This window comes from Vitis vinifera, chromosome 14 (assembly GCF_030704535.1).
Source record: "Vitis vinifera cultivar Pinot Noir 40024 chromosome 14, ASM3070453v1".
Lineage (NCBI taxonomy): Eukaryota > Viridiplantae > Streptophyta > Magnoliopsida > Vitales > Vitaceae > Vitis > Vitis vinifera.
The window spans coordinates 18,872,887-18,886,353 of record NC_081818.1 but is presented as its reverse complement, the minus strand read 5'-3'; the positions used below and the strand labels follow the sequence as shown (position 1 = coordinate 18,886,353).

The 13,467-nt window shown below is 34.2% G+C and overlaps 1 protein-coding gene across 1 annotated transcript; it reads right to left on the bottom strand.

The window, feature by feature from the left end:
- Positions 1-2,842: 2,842 nt before the first annotated feature.
- Positions 2,843-3,241, bottom strand: LOC132255075 (secreted RxLR effector protein 161-like). Its single transcript, XM_059742714.1, has one exon. The coding sequence runs from the start codon at positions 3,239-3,241 to the stop codon at positions 2,843-2,845; it is 399 nt and encodes a 132-aa protein (XP_059598697.1).
- Between the last annotated feature and the right edge of the window lie 10,226 nt (positions 3,242-13,467).

Below are 13,467 nucleotides of genomic sequence, written 5' to 3'. Positions count from 1 at the left end.
CAGTGTATTGTATGACTGTGTCACATCCTCACATGCATTCTATTTAATCATTAGGAATTGTTGAAGTGATATAATTAGACAAATAAAATGTTTGGTTGTTTATTTTATAGTTGAATGTTTTATTTTGTATACCATTGAACATTATGGGAACTAATTAATCCCTTCAAGTGTAAGACACCCTACTGAGTAATGAGGAAATGTTCACCTCTTCTTTCTTGAAATTTTTTGGATACAGATATTACTTCTAAGGACCATCAAATAGAGCATGGAGGGAATCAAAATGTCTCAGGAGATTTTGGAGCAATTTAAATGGTTGTAGTATAATTGTTATGTTTGTTTATTTTGGAACTTGTACTAATGTACTGTTAAACTATATACATTTGTACCTGGACTTTATTTTGATTAAACTTGCTGAAATTTTAGACTTTTATTACAGACTTAGATTAGAGACTTTAATGATTTTTACTTTCTCATTTTGCTTTTGAGTATTGGTTTTTATATTGGTGAATTGGAACCTTAGTTAGAAGAAGTTTTGTTTTAATTTAAATTGTGATTTATTTCTAGAAGAAAAAAAAATTAGGGTGTTTTGGTTAACTGCCAGTTTAGACTAGGAAAAACCCTTAGGGTCAAACCTTTGATCTGGGGTCACGAGTCGAATTCTGGGTTGCCCAGAATCCGGGCATGATAGAGACAACGACAACTCGAAAAAAAAAAAAAAAACCTTCCAAAATCATCAACAACAAATTGAATACCCCGAATATGGTTACACTCTTCTATCACATTCCTGATGACAACTACCCAAGAGCAAAGAAATGTCTTCCAACTGAACAATGACTACGGGTATGTTAAGGTCATCTTGGGCAATGATGACAGGCCATATGAGAGAGGTTAGCTAGTCAAGGCCCATCTAGAAGTAGTTTCTAGTTGATTTATGGTTATTGTCTAAAGAGCATGTTATGAAGATAAAGGAAAGCATGGATCATGAGGGGAGCGTGACAAGTTTGAAGTTGAAGCTATGGGATGTGGGGAGTGATTATTGGGTATGGTCGTAGGTGACAAAACTGATGGTACTTTGAGTCTTTGTTCCTCTTCTTGAAAGTGGCTATGCAAAAGTGGGCCTTGGGGTGCAACCATTTTGGTGATTGCAACTATTCCAAGTCTCATCATCTTCAATAGTCAACCTGACTCCTCCCCATCATGACCATAGTTGCAGTCTTCTCATCGCTGACTATCGAAATATTGTCAAACAATATACCAATTTGCATTACCCAAACTATCATTATTGATAGTAACCAAGTAGTTTGTAGAGTAGAGGATCCAGACCAATTAAAGCTATTTTGAGCTGTTCTAAATCTTTCTTTGAGAGTTTCTGAAATGTTGAGAAATTTACTATCTTTCAATGAAGGATTCACAAATATCTTCAAATCAAATTAGCATTCACCTTGTGTGTTATAGCTTTGCAGTCCCAACAATGGAAAGATGATATAGAACATGTTCTTATTAAAAGAATCAGTTGAATTGTCTCTTTGAACTAAACATCCACGTGAAAAGGTAAATTAGGAATTAAGCTCGGAAATTGCTTTCTAGAATTTGGTATATAGGATACCAAGCAACTAAAAACCAAGATGCAAGATGTCACTCATATGGCTTCATGTATGCTAGCTTCAATTGGTCACCAAATGCCTGATGATTGGAATTTCCATTATTGATGAGCTTCATAAACTTGTTTTGTTGTGGCTTTCGTTGTAGAACATACACATAATCTAATGCAGATGAAAACAAACCATATGAATCGAAAACTGAAGAAATTTAGGATCAGCTATTACCTCTAGCCATTGGTGTTTGATTTATTATACTCGTTGTTTTGCTACAAGTTTTGGCTCTTCCAAACTCTAATCTCTCACGGACGATGGTGTGGTGCTGAAGAAAATCTTAAGAGACGAGTTCGATGACCAAAAAGATATATTTAGAGCTATGGCTTCCCATCAAAACCACATCATTGTCGTTGCCACCATTTCAAAACAGTTGTGGGTCACGTTCCTGGACTGCAGGGAATGTGGAAGACTTAGTCAAAGGTGTTGGACCACCTCAGATAAACTCCCACAACTAATGGAGACTGATACCCATTTTGTGAAACGGATCTTGTAGGTGTTGTGGGCGTGTGACAGAAATAACATTCTCCCACTTGGTTCACACCTTTAACCTAATGTCTCATCTTAATCCATCAATTATCCACATTAAGTAACAAATACATAAATCATGGTGATAAGTCTTCTATATAATGAGTGTTACCTTCCATGTATTACAGTGCATTTATTTCTTAACATTATACTTTATGTGGCAATATTACTTAATGAATAAACCCTATGTTCATTCTTGGTCCAATGAAGTTAAATTTTCTCAAAATTAAATAAAGGTGCACATCAATATGAGAAAACATCATAATAAGAGTTTAGACAATAGAAACTACATAAGGGAACTAAGTCCCATGTTCACTACAGATCCTTGAATTTCAACGGTGGCATGCCCTTAGTCAAAGGATCAGTGATCATCAATTCAGTGCTAATGTGCTCAATAACCACTTTCTTTTCTTTAACATGTTCTCTTATGGCTAGATACTTAATGTTGATGTGCTTGCTCGACTTCTACTTTTATTGTTCTTTGCCATAGGGATAGTAGCTGAATTGTCGCAATATATACTCAATGACCTAGATATAGAATCCATAATTTTAAGCCCATAAATGAAAATCTTAAGCCATACACCATGCAAAGTAGCCTCAAAACAGGATATGAACTCAGTTTCCATAGTAGAAATAGCAATCAAGGTCTGCTTAATGCTTCTCTAAGATATAGTTCCACCGGCCAATATAAAAATGTATCCAGATGTTGATTTACGCGAATCAACACAGTCATCAAAGTCTGAATCTGAGTAGCCAACAACCTCTAAATTGTTTGCCTGTCTGTACATAAGCTTGTAGTCTTTGGTTCCCTGAAGATATCTCATCACTTTCTTTGCAGCTCTCCAATGGTCCAAACCTGGGTTACTCTGATATCGTCCTAACATTCTAACAGCAAATGCATCAAGCCTTGTGCAGACCTGAGCATACATCATATTTCCAATTGTAGAAACATATGGAATGTTCTTCATTTGTTCTCTCTCAAGATCGTTTTTCGGGCATTGGTTCAAATTGAACCTATCACCCTTCACTATAGGAGAAACACTAGGTGAACAATCCTTCATTCGAAATCTCTTTAAAACTTTATTGATATAGGTTTTCTAAGATAGACCTAAGATACCTCAAAATTTGTCTCAATGGATCTTAATGTCAATGACATAAGATGCCTTACCCATATTCTTCATGTCAAAATTTTTAAAAAGAAAGTGTTTCACCTCATGAAGTAAACCCTTATCATTGGTTGCAAGTAAGATTTCATCCACATATAAAACGAGAAAACAGACTTTACTCCCACTGACCTTAAGGTATATGCATTGATCCATAACATTTTCTACAAAACCAAATCAAGAAATTACGTTATGGAATTTTAAATACCATTGGCGAGATGCTTGTTTTAAACCGTATATGGATTTCTTGAGCTTGCAAACCAATTGCTCACCATCACTAGAAGGGAATCCTTCAGGTTGTTTCATGTAAACCTCCTCCTCTAGCTCTCCATTAAGAAATGTAGTTTTCACATCCATTTGTTGCAACTTCAAATCAAAGTGGACTACTAATACCAATATAATGCGTAAGGAATCTTTCCTAGATACAGAAAATAAGGTCTTTGTGTAATCGATTCCTTCTTTCTAAGTGAACCCCTTTGCAACAAGTTTGGCCTTGTATTTCTCAATATTGTCTAATGAGTCTTTCTTTGTCTTAAAAACCCATTTACAACCAATGGTTTTTGCACCATTGGGCAACTCAACAAGGTCCCAAACATTGTTGCACCTCATGGAACTCATCTCATCCTTCATGGCATTATACCACAATTTTGATTCTTTGCAACTCATGGCTTGTGAAAAAAATTTAGGATCATTTTTGGCTCCTATATTGTAGTTAGATTCTTGTAGATACACTACATAATCACTAGGAATTGTTGACCTCTTAGTTCAAGTAGACCTTCTTAAGATTGCACCATTATCTTCTAAGGAAGTATGAGATTCAACTTGTTGCTTAGAAGTGTCAGGCAACTCCTAATCAACTTGGTCTACTGAAATGTTGTCAATAGCTTGTGGAACTTCAATGACTGGTTGGTCTTTAGTGATTGGTTGAACTTTAGCGATTGTTTGTTCTACACTTGTTTGAACTAGAAGGGTATTATGAACAACAAACAATTTATCACTCGAAGTGGAAGGTTGAGACTCTGTATGATCAATATCATAAACTATGTTTCTGAATTGATCCCTCTCACTAACCAAGCCATATTCAAGAAATTTAGCATTTCTTGATTCCACAATCCTAGTGTTGTGATATGGATAGTAAAATCTATACCCCTTAGACCTTTCAGCATATCCAATGAAATACCAACTTATAGTCCTTGGGTCTAGTTTCTTATCTTGCGGATTATAAATTCTCACTTCAGACGAGCATCCCCGAACACGCATATGTCGCAAACTCAGTTTCCAACATTTCCATAACTCAAATGGCGTCTTCGAGACAACCTTGATTGGAACTCAGTTTAATATATACATTGTCGTCTTAAGTGCTTCAATCCACAAGAATCTAGGAAGTTTTGAGTTGCTTAGCATACTCTTCACCATGTCCAATAAAGTTCGGTTTATTTTCTCTACTACACCATTTTGGTTTGGAGAACCAGGCATGGTGTATTGAGCAACAATCCCATGCTCTTGAAGAAACTTCGCAAATGGCCTAGGGGCTTATCCAGCTTCCATGTATCTACCATAATATTCTCCACCTCTATCTAATCTCATGATCTTAATTTGTTTGTTGCATTGTTTCTTTACTTTTACCTTGAAAACCTTAAAGGCATCTAATGCTTCATTTTTGTTGTGATGCATGTAGAGATACATGTATCGTGAGTAATCATCTATAAAGGAGATGAAGTATTCCTAACCATGAGAGTCCATGTCTAGACTACATATATCAGTATGTATGATCTCTAATATGGCAGAACTCCTAGTAGCACCTTTCTTTGATTGTTGGTCTGCTTTCCTTTAATGCAGTCCACACAAGTCTCAAAGTTGGTAAAATCTAGAGTACTAAGTACCCCATCATTTACCAACTTTTTGATTCTATCTATGGAGATATGACCTAATCTCCGATGCCATAATGTAAAAGAATCCTCATTTACAACACATCTCTTAATGCTAGTTTGGACATGTAATAAATTATAAGTGGTATCATTTTGTAAGAATATGCGATAAAGACCATCAAACAAAATATCATTCCCAACACAATTAGATTTATAAGTCAAATTAAAAGATGTTTCTGAAAAATGAAAGGAATATCCAACAGGTACAAGTCTAGAAACTGAAATCAAGTTTCGTGAGAAACTTGGTACATAAAAGGTCCTTTGCAATTCTAAAATAGAACCACTATCTAAAGTTAAATAACATGTCTCTATTGCTTCCACGTGCGAGCCCATCTTGTTTCCGATAAGATGAATTGCTCACTTCTCACTGGCTTCCTTAGGTCTTGCATACCCTTTAAGGAATTTGAAATGTGGATTGTAAATCCAGAATCAATCCACCATGTGTTGGTATTTACGTTAACCATATTAGATTCATAACAAACAAACGATGTAGGGTTTCCTTTCTTCTCAAGCCATTTCTGGAATTTCAAACATTTCTTCTTCACGTGTCCTTTCTTTTTATAGAAGAAACGTTTTTCGTCTTTCTTAATGTCAACTTTGGGAGGAATTTGATGCTTCCCTTTTTTACTGGCTTGAGATTTTCCTTTCTTTTGCGTTACTAGCATGTCACTTTCTCCTTACTCCATCATTAACCTTCCTTCCTCTTAAACACACATGGTCATCAATTCATTGATAAACCACTTATCCTTATGTGTGTTGTAAGAGATTTTTGAAAGGTCCATACAGAGGGGAAAGAATGTTGAGGATAAAGTGCACCAAGAAGGATTCAGACGTTTCTACCTCAAGCTTCTTCAGTTGAGCCACTACGTCCCTCATTTCCATGATGTGTTCCCGTACACCTTTTATACCGGTGAGCTTCAGGGATGTGAACTTCATAATTAGGGTGCTCGCCAAGGCTTTATCCGAAGTGACGAATTGCTCATCAATAGTCTTTAGCAATTCACGGACATTCCTCGATTGAACCACATATACTAGCACTAATCTTAGTCTTAATATACATCAGGCTAAGGCGATTAGATTTCTCTCACGTTTGTATAGTAGAATTTGATCAGGTTTGTTGGTATCAGTGATCTTAGGTGGTTCATCTTTCCTGATGGCATAGTCTATGTCCATGCACCCTAATTGAAGAAGAACTTTCTCCTTCCAAATCTTAAAGTTATCTCCCTTAAGTTCGAGAACCTCACAACGAATATCCCAAAAAATAGGTAAAATTGCACAAAAAGATTACAAGCTTATTAATATTTGAGGCGTTAAATAAATTTATGTTTTACCAATTGATTACTACTCAAAAAGTGCTATTTGATAGCTTGTAATTAACTCTTTTAAACACTTTTGAGTAGTAGTTATCACCTTTTAACCCAATTAACATATTAAGGACCCTTGCAATCAATTCTAATCAAATTGTGTTAAGTTTTGGTGTTTTGGTAGCTTTTTGATCACCAAAGCAATCTGAGATTGAGGAGAGTTCTTTGGAATCCATGGAAAATATGTCCGGATAGGGTGTCTAGACACACCATTAGAGGGCAGTGGAATGTGGGCTGTGGTAGGCTTTTGGAATGAAGTAGCAAGGCTTGCTCACTTTAGTCAATGATCCGGACAACATATCCGGATAGGGTATGCTATCGTCCGGGGTGTGATGTTCACGAGTGTCATGTGCTTCTCCTTGAGGAAGTCCGAATAAGGGAGCGCGCCACGTGTTCTCTTAGGGAATCCGGATGGAGTTGCTCCGGATAGCGATGCGCGCTCCGTGTCATCAGGGGAAAGGGTCCCTACACCTTGCACACGCAGACGGTCCCCCTTGCGACGCGTGGCATAGCTCATTCCACCCGAGGAAGAATTCTGTCTAGCCGACATTCCACTTTCTCCGGATATTTCACATCCTGCACCTGACGTCGGATGGGAGAGCAGGGCATTTCAACTTCCCCGGTCAGACATGTCCGGATCCTCTGATAGTGCTTACCCGGAGCCATTTTGCACAGTGCCGCGATGTTCTCCTGAAGCTTCCCGATATGTGCGACCGACATTTTGAGATATTTTTCTTTAGATATTTGATGTCTAAATCCCCAAACTCTCCTTGTAATCCACCTATCATAGGATTCCTTAGTCTTTAAGTAAGAACAAATGGTGAATAACCTCTTATATATAGTTTGTAATTTTCTTTACAAATGATCATCATCATCATGATGGATATCATCATGTAATCCGACGAGAGGAAGTAATATATTTTTACAGAGCACTTGCTCTGTTTTTCCTTCATATTTTTGTTTTCTCGTTCTTTTTCTTTCTAGCTAATCAAACTCTGAGGATTTTTCCTCAGAGGATGAGAGGCTAGGCTCTTCGTCTCTTGGAGTGAAGAAAGCCGGGTAAGTTTCCACATGCATAAATTGGAAGTTTTGTTGTTTTAGTTTTTAATGAAGAGAAAGTGTGACCCGTTAATGGTTTTTATCTTTTTAGTTAACTTAAAACGCCTTTAAATCACCTAGGCCAACACTTGGTAAGGCAAGTGATCTCCATTCATTGAGATGCACTAGTTTATCTCTTGCGAGCCTTTGGGAGGTGGTTTGAAGGTATGATTTTCTAGAATAGCCAACACTTGGTAAGCTTTTGGACTCTAAAGAGATATCCATTAGTTATCTCTTGCGAGCTTGTGAAGGGAAATCCAAGGTTACAGATCACCTTGAATGGCAAATGCTATGTGAGAGGCACGAGCCATTGCAAGTTGCATCAGTGAGAGGGATTTAGTGTTTGAACCCATTAAAGGGAAGCATCTGTACCACACCGGTTAGAGAATTAACTATATGTTAATTCTCTAATGCAAGGAAAAGAAACAAGTGACCGGAACTCCCTTTTTGTACAAGGAACCTGAGCCTAGTGATCTAAACTCCAAGAAACACTTTTCTTTGTAAGTAAAATCAGTTACTATTTTTGGTTAGCTTAAAACCAATCCTTTTTCAAACATCTTTATGTCTTCTTTTAAAGCTAACCTTGAAATGAAAAGGCATCAATTCATTTTTGAATTAATATCAATTGTGAAGTGAAAACCCATCCCAATGAATGACCCTACAGCCACTATGCTATGCTAATTAAGGCTATCCTAGTACATGGTGTAATAGGTTATAAATTTTGTTGATTACTCCCTAAGGACCAAAATCAAGGGACACCAGCCGGACATGAATCAGCTAAGACACCAATTGGGAACGAATCACCAATGTAAAACATGCTTAAAATTTAAATCTAATTTTATTAAAAATTGTTTGTGGGCTAAATCTGTAATTCAATTAGATTCATTATCTTTATGATAGATTTTATCAAACTATTTTTATTGAATTCATAATTTTAATGTTTATTATGATTATAGTTTGATATCTTCTATCTTTAAACTTTATGATAAACAATTAAATTAATTCTTCCTAACTCTTGTGGGTAAATTAGGAAAAACTAATTTTAATTTTTTATCCTAATTAATTATATAAACATAATAAAATCCTTGTGGGGTAAAATTGTTATATTTATATAATTAATTATAATTAATGTTCAATATGTGATCTTTATCCACTTAATATATAATTTTATATAATTAAAGATGTTGTGGCTACTCCTTAATTATTTAAAATTATATGGTTCACTAGACATTAAAAACTATATTTTAGGCTTAACTTAATACCTAAGAATAATTATGCAATAACATAGTAGGCAACCAAAAAATTGTTTATGAATTATTCATAACTTAATTGTTCACCCTAAATAATTATTTTAATTAATTTGTGAACATTTTATGAATCTTAATGTGCTAAATAATTTTAACTAAAATTATAAGTTATAACTATAATTTATCTAGCACAATTTAGGCAATATTGCATGCAAATAAAGTTATAAATTTACACATACAATAACTTAAATAAATTGTACCAACATAATATTGGCATGAATAATACAAACATACAAATTAGCACAAATTAACCATATTTGCATGTATAAAATCCACATAATAAATTTTGCACAAAAAAATTTATTTTTTATTTTTTAAAATTTGAGTTTCCAACAATGAACTTTCGCAACCTTTAATGTGTTCAGGGTCATCTTTAGGCTTTCAATGAATAAGCTCTTTTATATTCACATCTCATTTTCTAATTGTGAATTGGGTTTTGAGTAACAAAATATTAATCCATGTCATTTCTAATTAATTCTGAACAATGAATAAGGGAATAATCTTTGCAGATTGTAGTAAACATTATGGAGGACAAGTCTGCAATTGCACCACTAGATTCAAATCTCTTAATGCCCCAGCAGCACCTCCCAATCCAACACCGCTAAGCGAAGATGGCAAGGATGAGTTCAAAGGATGGTGATAAAAAACCTGAAGGCATTCCAACAGAACTCGGTGGCAACCTATACAATGAATGGATACTTCCAGCAACTCTCCGAAACAACAAAATAGATAAAGGGTATTTTCAGAAAACCCCTACATCATCTTCAATCTTAGACAAGTCAATTTCAACCCGATTGAAACTTAGTTTTTTTTTTTTAATGCCAAAACTAATATTTAAAATAAAAAGGTTGAATATTATATAAATCCCACTAACAGAAATAAAAACTTTGGACAATGAGGTGAATGTTAGAAATTCAATTCCAAGAACAAAGGATTTCTAACCTCAATTTGTCATAAAAACGGCAAAATAATATCAAGGTAAAGGCAAAAACGATGCTCTGATACCAAATGTAGAACATACACACAATCCAATGTGAATGAAAACAAACCATACGAATCGAAATAGAAGAAATTTAGGATTGGCTATTACCTCCAGCCATTGGTGTTTGATTTATTATACTCACTGTTTTGCTGCAAGTTTTGGCTCTTCCAAACTCTAATCTCTCATAGAAGATGGTGTAGTACTGAAGAAAATCTTAAGAGACGAGTTCAAGGACCAAAAAGATATGTTTAGAGTTGTCGTTTCCCATCAAAACCACGTCGTTGTCGTTGCCACTATTTCAAAACAATTGTGGGTCACGTTCCTAGACTATAGGGAATGTGGAAGACTTGGTTAGAGGTGTTGGACCACCTCAGATAAAAAAATCCCACAACTAATGGAGATTGATACCCATTTTGTGAAACAAGTCTTGTGGGTGTTGTGGGCGTGTAACAAAAATAACATTCATTGCTATGGTTAGAATGAATGGACAAGCTCTTTTTTAAATTCATTTTCAAGTGGCTTGCCCGATCCATCTGAAACACTATCCCTTGACTTGTCATTTTGGTGAGAGATGAATACTCATGCTCCGTCGTGGTTATGTAAGATTAGGTCCCGAGGTGCAACTAGGTGGAAGGATGACCCTTACTAAACTGAAACTTAGCATCAAGACTTATAGAAACAACGAACCTCAAACACATTTGGAAACGAGAGAAAGTTCTAGATTTAGATGCCTACATACAAGGCAATGTGTAGTAATGTGGGGATTTTGGAAGCTTCATGACGACATCCATCAAGTATCATAGTAGCTTTGATTTTCAAGTCTAATAATTTTCAGGATCTCGATATGTCAAATACTAACTTGGAGTAAAAATGACGTCAACACTGATTTTGATTTGCCATCTTGGTGTAGCATCCAACACACATTGTGTGTCTACACTATTTTTACGCCTTTAATTGATTCAAAAATGATACTCAAAATAGGTAGGATAGTGGCTTCCCATAGATTTTTGCATCTAACCATGTTTTAGCACTTGTGACAATTCTCGTGCATAGTGAAGCTCATAAACAAGAAAATTCTCAATTCCAAAAGTGCCAAAAAAATCATTTCATTAAGCTCAACTAGGCATTCAATTAAATCTACTCTATGGTTGTGCCAATTTATCAATTCCCTATGTTATTCTCGAATCAAAATGATGAGTTGAATTTGGTTTTAGACTTTCTTCACTTGGAACATCTACATTGTACTGCTTAGTGAATGGCACTTGGTCTCTTTGAAATCATATTCCAACAAGTTGCCAACCTTGGACGTCCTAAACTCTTGGAGGGTGGTCGTGCATAGCCCATTATTTCTATGTGTTTCTTGCATACAATATTAAAATCAATGCCAAGTGACCCTTCTTGCTTTTCAAATTCTCATAAATGGTCTTTAGGCATCCAATCACCAAAGCCTTCTAAAGCTTTCCAGTGAGAAAGGCAAGTTGTTGTGCTTAAGTCAACTCCGACAAAGACAACAAACCCATCCAAACCAATATTTTACAATTGGTTTTTGACCTCGTTTTCCACATTATTCAATTAAACATCAAAAACCTTCCTTTTAGACCCTCTAGTCCGATTGGGCTGTTCTTCTCTTAAAGGAATTTCAAAGCCTCCAATGTATTTAGGTGATCTGAAAGCCAACCAATGACACTTATATCATAACCATCAAAAACTACAAATCGATCATATGATGAACGAGACCACTAAGAATCTTGAATTCATCAACTATGTTCTCGACAACATTCAAAGATTGGACTTTAAGGGCAAAAGCCATTGACAATATCTCCCAAAACTAATCACAAATTTTAACTTCTAAAGGTTATTCCATTTTTTTGGGCAACTCTTTGTAAACTTCCATGCATCTCCATTCATTACAACCCTTGATATGATTGCATGCCATCTTAAACTTGTTTCCTTCTTCATAAACATTAAAATAGATTCTTCACTAGACTTATGAATGTGTAGCAGCAAACTCAAGCATGACTCCCCTCCCTCAAGCATAACAAAGCACAAACCAGACATTTAAAGCAAACCCCAAAGGCGTGACAAAAAATGGGAACACAGTTAGAGATACCAGACCCGAAGTAGAGTATGACCAAGAGAACAGATAAACCAAAGACCCATTAAATGAAAACCCATTTCATGTTGAAATCAATGGGCTCTAGGAGTAGTGGCACATGAAAGATTCAACGCAAATATTGAAACAGGGTCAGCAATAAACTCTCATTTGCAAGAGTGAACCACATTTCATATTTAAAAAAAAAATCAAGGAAATTGGGATCAACGGAATAACACTCAGAACTATATAGGAAAACAATATAAATTTATTAACATAAAAAGAAAATTTTTAAAAGTACAAGTCTTAATGGTGACCATACATAGAGAAACCTTGTAACACCTGAGGTTTTAATGACACGTTAGATTCAGGGATCAGAAAAGCTTTCATAAAATTTTTAGTCAAATGGTAAAAAAGAATGGTGAAGAGCCACGTGTTAATGTTTAATTGAGAAAGATTTTGGAAAAGTTGGTCAAAAGTAAATAATGTAAAAATTAGCCACGTAAAATGCAAAAAATAGGAATTTCATAAATTAAATTTAAAATTGGAGAAAAATTTAACCATCAAATAATTGAGATTATACTTTGAAATTTTGAATATTAAGTATATTATAAGCATTAATTTAATTATTATTAGATAATTATCAGACAATCGTAATGAGAAAAACTTGATAAAAATTTATATTATATCGAATTATTATAATAGATAATTAAAAAGATATTGAATTTAATTTTATAACAAATCAATTTAATTTTTATATTTGGAATTAAACCTTATAGAAGCACAAAATATCAACCAAAATTGAATTGAAATTAAATGAAGAGTAAATTATAATATGTGAATTTAAAAAAATGTACAAAAGATAAATTAATTAAATATGAATTTAGTGAACTTAACTTTTGAAAGTTTGATGCAATTGAGGAATTTGACAAATAAAGTAAATTAAATAAAAGTTATACCAAAGGGTTAAGAATTTGATTTTTATAAATTGAATGACTAAATAATTTATGAAATTAAGTTTTAGAATATTGTTTAAATTTTTGTTAGTAAATAAATATTGGTAAAATTAAATGATTAAAGATTATTATAAATTTTAGTTTCTTGATGTCGAAAAAATTATTTCATGTTCCAGACATTTAATGAAATTGAATTTTTTATATATAATTAATGAAATCATGTTCTAAATGAATTTCAAAGTAAAAATGTTTTAGGTAATTAAAGTCAAATTTTTTTTAAAAAAAAAAAAAAAACCTAGTTGTTGTAAATTTAATTAAGAATACAAGGGTATTTTTTGTTAGGTAAAAAAATTATAAGTTGAGTATAATTTATAATTGTGAAATGTGAATTACATAA